The 10261-nt window shown below is 41.6% G+C and overlaps 1 protein-coding gene across 2 annotated transcripts; it reads right to left on the bottom strand.

Moving 5' to 3' along the window:
- Positions 1 to 338: 338 nt before the first annotated feature.
- TREX2 (three prime repair exonuclease 2) lies at positions 339 to 7549 on the bottom strand. 2 transcript variants are annotated; one of them, XM_083351821.1, is made up of 2 exons: positions 7131 to 7549; positions 339 to 3368 (listed from the first exon to the last, which is right to left on the bottom strand). In XM_083351821.1, the coding sequence occupies exon 2, from the start codon at positions 3364 to 3366 to the stop codon at positions 2695 to 2697; it is 672 nt and encodes a 223-aa protein (XP_083207947.1). In that variant the 5' UTR covers positions 3367 to 3368; positions 7131 to 7549; the 3' UTR covers positions 339 to 2694. The 2 variants fall into 2 exon arrangements, with proteins under 2 accessions (XP_083207947.1, XP_083207946.1); XM_083351820.1 differs by having other exon boundaries at positions 339 to 3508; positions 7131 to 7164.
- Between the last annotated feature and the right edge of the window lie 2712 nt (positions 7550 to 10261).

Here is a 10261-nt window from a genome sequence, read left to right as displayed (position 1 = left end):
TGTTGGTTCACCAGAGAAACATCCTTAAAAGCTTCCCTTGTGCCATGCAGAAAAGATGTTGAGAAAATAATTCTCAATGTGGTGGATTCCCCAGATATAACGCACTTGTCCTGGAGGACATTTTATTAGAAAGAAGGGAGCCTTGTTATAACTGGTAAAATAGCATGTGAGAGTAGGTACGTTTCAGGAACATGATCCCATTTTAAATTGTTTCCTTCTTCCTAGCGGCTTCTCTACATTTGTTGATCATTCAGAGATCAATTTCCTAAAACCGTTTCTTCTTTAGGTAAACACACAGATTCATTACTCAAATGACAACAGGGATACTTAAGTTAACTTAAAGTATTTTATTGGAAAAAAAGGAGTTTCTCAGAAGTGATTTTAGGGAATGAAGAAAAAGGTTTTGGCAAGCACTACTGTGTTATATTAAGAAAACTCCATAGGCAAGTTTACTTGGAAACATTTTTAACCTTTCATTCACATATTCTCCCCAGCAGTTTGTACATTAAAAACTTTAAAGTACCATATGCAGTTTTCATACTACACAATAATTCTAAAAAATTACCAATTTTTGAGATACATAGTCAAACAAATCCTTAAATTAACTAGAGAATTGATAATTCATTTCAAAACCCGTAGATTATTATCCTTCCAGATTCATCCACATATTAAATCAAATTCTATTAAAAAGTCAGAACAAATTAGAGTCTCACTGTATAATTTGAGGAAAGCTTCACAGATGAAAAGCCAATAATTTTTTTCCCCTCCATGGTGTATAATTCAATATATGGTAGGCCCACAGTTAAAAAGAAGGCAACTGTGCATGATCTGGGGGCCAATTTATTGTATGAGATTTAATTTTATCAATTTTTAAAAATCACATATTTGTTTATAATAAAATCAGCTCGAAAAATCATTCCTACTGACATCTTAAGCAGCATCCAAGGAAGTACATCCCACCCAAAGAAGCTGCATCTTCCAGCATGAAAGAGGGAAAAAAGTTTCTTTTAAGAAAACCTATGCCATTTTTTTAAATGTAATCTTTAGTTGTAAAAAAACTGTGGCCAATTAATTAGCGGACAGTCTTAAACTAACCGATTCACTGATTGGACCTTTCACTCTTTTACATAACTCTGCATGTATCAAGTAAAAAGGGAGTTTAAAAAAATGAGAAAAATGAGACAATAAGAAAACAATTCATCAAATGTAACTGATAATTAAAAAGTAAATAAATAAGCAACAGGAAGTACTTGCTAAAATAACATTGCTGACAGGATTTCCCCCCCCACACACACACAAATTATTGCAAACGTGGGAGTTTAAATAAGTAGTGTGCTAGGAAACTACTTCCTTGTGATCTCTCTAATTGCCGAAAGTATTTAGAAATGCTACTTCCGTATTCATCAATATTTATACATCACAATGCTAAACACCATGAGTAAAAAGCAGAATATTAAGGCCTTCTGATGGTAATGGTGGCTGAAATAAATATAAAATTCAAATTTGATCTCACCCACAAACTTATTAAAACAGCAATCCTGTTCAAAAAATAAAACCATTCAAGTTCATGATGGTAAAACTACGGTGACTTTTGCTATCCATTTCCAATCTGGTGTCTTCCAGATATTTGTAAAAGTTTCTTTACTAATGCAAGACATGCAGTGATTGATGAACAGGCACTTATAGCTAAAAAAGTTGGCATTTGTATCCAGAGCAAATGTAAACAATCCAAATCCTCAAAATTTGAGGCTCTTTAGTGGAAAGATTGTTAGCAACACACCTACATTTCAAATGTAATTCTCCATAACAACTACCTCAATTTAACTTAGCTTCAGTGAATAATGGAACTCTAGTGGCAGAGTTGTTATCTAAAGCTTGTTCTTTTTACCACCAATAATGGTTTTCCTTCAGAGTATATAAAAAGGATTCCTGCAATTCCTTTTCCAAATACTTGCAAAATCCAGAGCTGTCTCAAAGTAGGTTTAAGTCCATACCTTCAGGAGAATCTTTTTCCTCTAAAACAGGAAAAGCTGGTTGAGAAACCAAAACATGCATATTTTAAGTTTTAGCCTTACAGCAATCATGTACATTATGCTCAAAAAGTAATGATGAAAATCTTAAGTAGAATTAAACAAAACTCCTTAAATGTGCAAATGAAAAGGAATTTGTAGGATTGTGTGGCACTTCAAGAGCAAAAATTTCATTGGGAATTGCAGGGGGACCTTACACAGCATGTATTGGCTACTTATTAAAGCAGCTGCATCTTCTCCCAGGATCAGACAGTGGCCACACGATCCCAAGTATCACCCTCTTCAAAACCAGATCAGACCCCACAAAATTTACTGGCATTCTAATTCATGGATACAGGTGTTAGTAATAGAATCCTAAAAGCTAGCAGCATTTTTCCTACCTCCCTGTCTCCCTCCCTCTTATACCAAAGAAGGTTTAGGCAGAACCAGACTGAGTTTCTTTCTCGTGTTCTCTTCCTGTTCCAGGATTAAATCACGTTTTGCTGCCACTGCATATCTTCTCCGTGGTCATTGCTGTGGTTCTCTACATCCAGGAAAGAAAAAGAGCTTGGTTTGTCAAGAACAAGCTTACAAATTATGGTTTAATCAACAAATCATCATTTAAAAATCAATGGTTCAGTATAATGGAAGACAGGCGGAGATAGGATTTCCCCCCCACCAGAGATCAGATCCTGTTTGAGTGGGGAAAATCCATAGGTTGAATCTCCCCCCACATCTGGGCCTGATGGGCTGCCCAAGCCTTCAGCTCAAGGGCCTTCGCAAGAAACACGAGGAGAAGAGTAAGCACGTCTCCTTCAGCTGTGTGGGCTCCAAATGGTTCCTCTCTATAGAAGTGCTGGTACAGATTTCCCAGCTTATAGCTCAGGTGTGGTTCTCCAAGCACATCTTTCAAAGCCTTCAATGTGTCGAGGCATCCTGTATTTGCAGGCAGGTCAGTGCCTATTTGCCACAGTTCTTTACGCAGCAAGGGAAAGTCGAAGCGGAGACCATTGTGGGCCACTAAGCAAATGGGCTGAGCTTGCCGGTCTAAAAATCCTTTCAGGGTCTCCATCAAAGAACGGTTGATTTCAGGCTTGCAGTTCTGTTCCAGCTTTTGGTTGCTCAGCCCTGTCATACTCTCTGCGCCCAGAGTAAAGGGTTTCCGGGGATCAATGCAGAGGATGAGCTTGTCTATGATGCGAGGGAGCTGTGGTCCTTTTGTCCGCGGAGAGGGCTGTAGGGAAGATTGGTGAACAGCAAAGAGGCACAGCTCCGCCATGCCTGGTTGGTCTCTGGGCAAGCCGGTGGACTCAATGTCAAGGAAGACAAATGTTTGGTAGTCTTGAGGTTCAGTCATGGCTGGCACAAAGGCAAAGTGTGTTAGAATCACTGTTAGCAACAATTATGTGGTTTTATCAAGCATTGCTTCATCCACCAGGAACCTGTCCGGGTTGTATTCCCAAGTGCCATAAAGTGTCCCTGACTACTATCATCATCATCTGAAAAGACACACCCAATTGTTCATATTAATGAATAATGCTCCACAGTCTGACACATCAAAGAGGAAAGCCATTGTTTCAATTGTACAAGTGAGATTTCCCTTTAGGAGAAAAATCATAGTTTAATGTTACTAATGGTCTTCCTATAAGGTAGGAGAAACTCATACCCGTGTTGCATTTTGACAAAACAGTCCATGTCGCCTAGTATGACCTTAATATTCTTTGCTCTAAAACAAGATGCCCAGAATTTTGTTGTTGGTTAGATTCCCACATTGTCTTTCCTCCAGGGCTCACAGTGATGGACACACAGCACTCCCCTATCAATTTCCCCCCACAACAACAATTCTGTGAAGTAGGTTGGACTGAAGGAGTGCCACTGGCCTCAAATCACCCAGAGAGCTTTCATGCCTGAAGTCAGCCTCAAACTGGGTTCAGCTCCATAACCACAAATCTAGGATGTCAATCACTATATCCACATGAATATCTTCTCTGGACTGGAGCTTGAGGTTGTTTTTAAAATTGCATACATAGCCAGATAAATGATCTTCCTCCTCTACATTTCACAAAGCAACTGATTCTTGCCACTTCATGATAAACCTTTCACCATGCTTTGCATGACACAAGTGTTACGAAGTAGCTTATTCTGCAGTTCTGATAAATGTTTTGAGTAATTTTATTTTCAAGTCTCTGCACTTCAATGGGTAGGACCAAGTTGCCTCTATTAAAAAAAATACAGAAGGAAACTGTACCAAATGGCAGTGTTTTCTAAAGCTGAGGTGAGATTTCGAGAGTTCTGTGGGTGTTTCCCCCCCCAAACTTTACATCATAGTTTTTGTACGTTTTCCATAACAGGAAATCCTAACACTGGTTGTGATTAAAGGGGCTTCTGAGGTCATGCAAAAGAGGTAATAATTTGCAGGCCTGGTTGCAAGTTGTCTTCTCCTGTCTTGAAGATACAGGATGTACCTCAGAGTCTAAATATTCCCCTTTACAGGCATTATAGGATGTGCAGATGCAAAGAAAAAGGTTAGGTTGTGATTTTTATATATTGAATAACAAAAATGCTGGGGTTAAACATAAAAAGTAGAGTGGCTAAAGCTCAGGAAACAAGAAATTTATAAAATCACAGTGCAGAGAAATAAATTCTCTTCCTCTCTCATATCACCACAACTTTATAAATCTAATTTAGAACACATAACAATAGAGCTGGAAGTGATGCTGGAAGTCTTCTAGTCCAGGGCTTTTCAACCAGTGGTACGGGTACCACCTGTGGTACATTGGCACCTGGCAGGTGGTACACGACCATCCTAGACAAGTGGTAGCAGGGGAGGGGAATGAGCTGAACAGGAGGGAGCACCGCACAAGCCTGAGCGAGAGATGGCTGGAGCTGCAGGGCTGTCAGGGCTCAGCAGAAGCGCCAGGATCAGCGCCAGGGTCCACCTGGAGCTTGGCGCTGATCCTGGTGCTTCTGCTGAGCCCAGAAGTGCCAGTCAGCTAGAATGTTGCAGCATCTCCAGGGTCTTGTGATTTACATTCAGATGCTTGGCAATTGATTCATATTTATGATGGTCACAGTGTCATGTGAAGTGACCAAAAACTGCTGCAAACACCCAGCAGACGGGAGGGGGGGAGGAATAAAAACCAAACACCCCCTACCCCACCTCTGCTGCCAATCCTCAACAGAAATGCTCATAACAATGAAAACCTCGGACAGGAGGAAGAAAGCAGCCGGGCGGGCAGGCATCTTGCTCGGCTGTGTCTTGGGGGGCACTTTTTTCAGTGCCATTGTAACTTTGAACAGTCACTAAGTGAACTGTTGTAAGTCGAGGACTACCTGTACTTCAACACTTTTTTCCTTCTTTTTGTTTTTGGTCACCAAGTTTTTGACACCTTGCTAGGCGACTGGTGGTACTCGGATGCTGCCATATCCTAAAAGTGGAACAATGGGTGAAAAGGTTGAAAAGCCCTGTTCTAGTCCAACTCCCTGCTCAAGTAGGAGATCCTATATCATTCTGGGCAAATGGCTGTCCAGTCTGATCTTGGAAACCTCCAGTGATGGAGCACCCACAACTTCCAGAGGTGAGCTGTTCCATTGATTAATTGTTCTCACTGCCAGAAGACTGGTCATTTATTTTGACCAATATAAGTTTCACAATCAATAGCTTACAGTCCGCCATTGTCAATTGTCAATGACTCAAAGGGGAATTATGAGCACTCCTTTGAATAGACGGGCAGATGACAAATAAATCTTGTTCAAATCAAGATAAATCTGGATTCTAAATGGTGAGGCAAACAATAAGTGAGAAGTCCTCAGGTTCATATACTCTTACAAATACTATAGCCAGAACAGCAGCTTGCAGGACTGGTCCAGACAAGCGTTTTCAACCCACAAAGGCTATTTCCATTAATGTGTTACTCTCCCAGTCAGGGTGACCACAGCTTCCATTATCCCACAGCCAATAAACTCAATGCTGTGATTGCCTAGGGATAATGGGGTTGTTTTTTTTCTGGGGGGAAAAAGGTACTAGCTGGGGAAGTAATGTGAATTCCTCCAATGTGACATCTGCCAGCAATGCTCTCCTGGGTTCTTAAATAGGCCAAACAGGGTAAACTTTGTGCAAAAGAATTAATGGACCACAAGTTCGACATCAGGACTCAAAACCAGAAGAGTGTTATCTCAGAGCATTTCGGCTTTCCAGGATCCTTCCTAGCCGATTTGATAGCGGCTGGTTTACAAAAGCAGGACTTTCACAGCACCACCACGTGAGAAATTGTTGAACTCACATCAAAAAAATAAAAATAAATGGCCAGGCAACCTCAGGTGGTCTCAACCAATACAATGAGTTTGTAACACGTTAGACGTGTTAACGGGTAAGAGATATTTGCAACCTCTCTCGCATACATCCTGCACCTACCTAACCACCTGTCTCTTCCCCTCCCCACCCCCTCCAATTTAAATCCCACATCACCCTAGCACTCTATGCATCCCATGGAGTGAGCTGCAGTTCGCCAAAGCGGATGCTTTTTAATACAGCGTGCCAGTTGTAAGAGGCGCCACCCCGATTCCTCCTGATTTTCACCCTCACAGACTGACTGACCCGGCTCTCCTCCTTTAATAACTGGGGAAGGGTGCACGATGGCTTGAGACAGCGCTATTTTTTTTTTATTTTTAATCCCATTTATATCCCACCCTTCTCCGAAGACTCAGGGCGGCTTACAATTTAAGCACAAACCAATGTGCTTAGCAATAGCCTTCATTCTATGTATATGCCTGCTTATTAGGGCTTTCGCTCCCCCCCCAAGCGGCATTATTACAAAGTCAGCTTATTGCCCCCAACAATCTGGGTCCTCATTTTACCTACCTCGGAAGGATGAAAGGCTGAGTCAACCTTGAGCCTGGTGGGACTCGAACCTGCACTGATTGCAGGCAGCTGGTGTTACTTAAGGAGGCATTAGCCCACTGCTCCACTGCCTTATTTTAGTCATTCGTTTTTCCAACCCATGGAAAGGGGCCAAATGAAAAAGGGAAGCGTCTTTTTCTTTTCTCCCGAAGAAGAGAAAACGGCTCCCCGCCTCACAAGCTGGAAACGAGCAGGAGAGAAGCGTCACGCATCTCACTCACCTCGCAGCAATTCCCCAGGCGCAGAAGCTCGCTCCCTCGCTCGCTCTCCAGAGAAACAGAAAGTTGCATGCCCGGGCAAGTCCTGAACAAGGGCATCCGGGCCAGTGGGAGGGGCGAAAGAGAAGCGAAAGGCAGTCCTTCCCCGGTGTCTGATGGGAGATGTAGTCTTTTCTGCTCAGTAGTTAATGGAAGGTAGTTCTTACGGTTCGGGCTTCCTTTCGTTCGCCCAAAGCTTCTGGAGGGACGCGGCGTCTCCTTTCTCCTGGCGTCAAATAGCAAGGGCCCATTGTGAGACTAGAATCGGCTCGTGGAGGATGGAACTGATACTGTAGTGTCGAAGCTCCGCTCGCCATATCTGGCTGAATTCGTAGCCGGTGCCGGCAGAGGAAAGCCACGAGAGGAGAAACGTTTAGGGCCGCCTACCGGATCTGGTCCCTTAAAATTCAGGGAATGATCAAACGCGCGACGTCACGTGACGTCGCGCGACGTATCGCGACTCCCCCCCCCCATTGCCGGCAATGGGGAAGGCGCGGTTTCGTCGTGATGCATCCGGCCCGTGGGCCGGCAGTTCGACCCGCCTTTTAAAGGTTTCTTTGTGTCTTTGCTGCCACCGCGTGGCCGTACAGAGTGTTACGCTCAGGTTATACTTCCAACTTCTGGATGACCTGATGCAGATTGATGGCCCTGAGCTGGGCAAGGAGGGTTTTCTTGTATTCCCGAGTCATCTTGTAACTCTATCAGCGTTTACTTTTCTTTAGAAAGTAATATAAACTTTCTCCATGTTGCCTGGACATTCTGGGAGATACCGTCCCAACATACTGAGTTGGGGGAGATTCATTGAACTGATTAGGTGTCACGTGTGATTAAATCAATGTTTGATAGGCAATTTGCTTATTACTAACCCAGTGCAAGCAGAGAGCAGCTGAAATATTTCAGTCACACCCAAAAACAATGAGGAAACCCTCCCACTAATTTAATTATGCCATAAGCTTTATTTTAGCCCAATATTTTACATATTATACATTTAATTTGCTCTACCCCACCCCCACCCCCCAAAATTATCCTCTTTAAGCTTATCCCTTATAAGGCTTGAGAAAATGCATTATAAACTGGACAGGTCAAAACAAAAACTATCATGCAAATCTAAATACATTTATTAAGAAATTAACCTTGCTGAGGTCAATGAAGCTTATTCCAAAGTAGATTGCAAGATTTGATCTTATTTGCTGGTAGACATGTAAAGGAATATGCTATCAAGCAGAGATGTTGTAGCAATTCCAAAAAGGTCCTTCAGAGTTTGACTGAGTATAATTATATGGGTGCCAGATTTACATACTGATGCACCCCAAACGATTGCACAGCTCTCAGGATCTCCAGCACTATTTGGCAATCTTGCATCAGTGGAGGCCAAATTCTTGTGAATCCCTCCTTAGTTCATGATTTCTCATCAAGTAATTAAGAATGTTATCAATCTAAGAAAAGCTTCCCCAAATGTTTGCATGTTATATTAAACTGGGGGAAACTGTAACGTTGAACACTCCCCAATTTGAGCAAGTAAGAGTGAAGACTTAAGTTTAGGTAATGCTTACTTTAACAGAATTAAACAAAATGTAAACTGATTCAAAAATTTCCTCAATGTTTTTGTAAATACTCTTACCGTTAGTTAGAGTATTTAATTGAACCATTGACTAGGTTGGCTTATTTTATTAAAAACAGAATCATTTTGGATGGTGAAATGGGTCACATGTATACATTTTAATAAATAAAAATAAATAAATCAGCTTTCCTAACTACACCTTGCCCCTCCTCAATGGTGGCAATGGCAAGCCACCATTTAGGATCAGAAGAGGAATGGGAATACTCTCCCCATGTCATCTTGCAGGAGAAAAGTGAGTAAAAGAAGTAACCGGGGTATCCATCTTCATTGGAACACTGATGGGATTGTCAAATGGCTTGAAAAATTGGAAACTTGGCAACGACTTAACTGTTTTTCCCCAGCTGAAGTAAGAATGTTAAATATTAACAGAAAATTGCTAGAATATATCTGGTGGTATTTTTTCCACCCAATTAATGATTTCACAAATAATGTTCAAAGAAGAGGAAGAGGCCAAGAGATTAAAAGCAAAAGCAAAAGGCAAACCGGGACAGAGGACGGTCTGAGCAAGTACCTAGTTCTACTTGACATACCAGTTCAGCGCTTTTGGCAGCATCAGTCATTTTACATTCTTTGCAGGGCTCCCGATCTTGAGTTGCAGTTATGAGGAAGTCTAAAAAGTGTAGGCTCAGCCCCACCCACCCACCTTCTTGAAGCAGTGCCACTTCACGCAAATATATTCGGCAGGCAGAGCCATTTGAGCAAGGAGAGGGTCAATTTGCCCCAATTCTGTTCAGATTTGGAACCAATCCTAATTGCAAATCTTGGTACTTTATAACCCTAACACTGTTTTCAAAGTTACTGTCTCTTGGAAAAATCATCCTGAATAAATCCAACATGGTCATGTCCAACCATAGTAATGTCTGGTGTGCTATGTATCAAGTATCCATAGGTAAGTTTAATTACATTTGTCTGTAATTTCATATTTCCAGAAAATGGACACTGAATCATACTGTTAACATTGGTTTGTGTGTGTAAGATTTCTATCGACACCCATCTTGTGGCATATACAGGTAGTCCTCAACTTACAATCGCAATCTGGAGCAAAATTTCCATTGCTAAGCAAGGTTATTGTTGAGTGAGTTGTGCCTGATTTTACAACCCTTTTTTGCCATGGTTAATCAAATCATTGCAGTTGTTAAGTGAATCAAGTGGTTATTAAATGAATCTGGCTTCCCCCATTGACTTTGCTTGTCAGAAGCCAGACAGGAAGATTGCAAATGGCAATTCACATGACATGCATTTACAATGATGGCAGGACACTGCCAGCATTGTAAGTACATGCCAATTGTCAAGTACCTGAATTTTGTTTACTCGCCTGGGGGGGATATTGTGATGGTTGTAAATGCGAGAACCAGATGTAAAACTTTTTTTTTATCAGTGTGGTAACTTTGAACAGTTGCTAAACAAATGGTTGTAAGGTCTATCTGTAACTCTGGGTGGCTAACAATAATAAAAACACAATTAATAAAACACA

The sequence above is a fragment of the Vipera ursinii genome (genome assembly GCF_947247035.1).
Source record: "Vipera ursinii genome assembly, chromosome: 2".
In the NCBI taxonomy this organism is placed as follows: Eukaryota; Metazoa; Chordata; class Lepidosauria; order Squamata; family Viperidae; genus Vipera; species Vipera ursinii.
The sequence above is the reverse complement of the archived record's forward strand: the minus strand, read 5'-3'. Positions and strand labels throughout refer to the sequence as shown.

Excerpts from the sequence above, each read along its gene's own strand:
- TREX2 (XM_083351821.1), bottom strand. The coding sequence starts at position 3,366 with ATGACTGAACCTCAAGACTACCAAACATTTGTCTTCCTTGACATTGAG.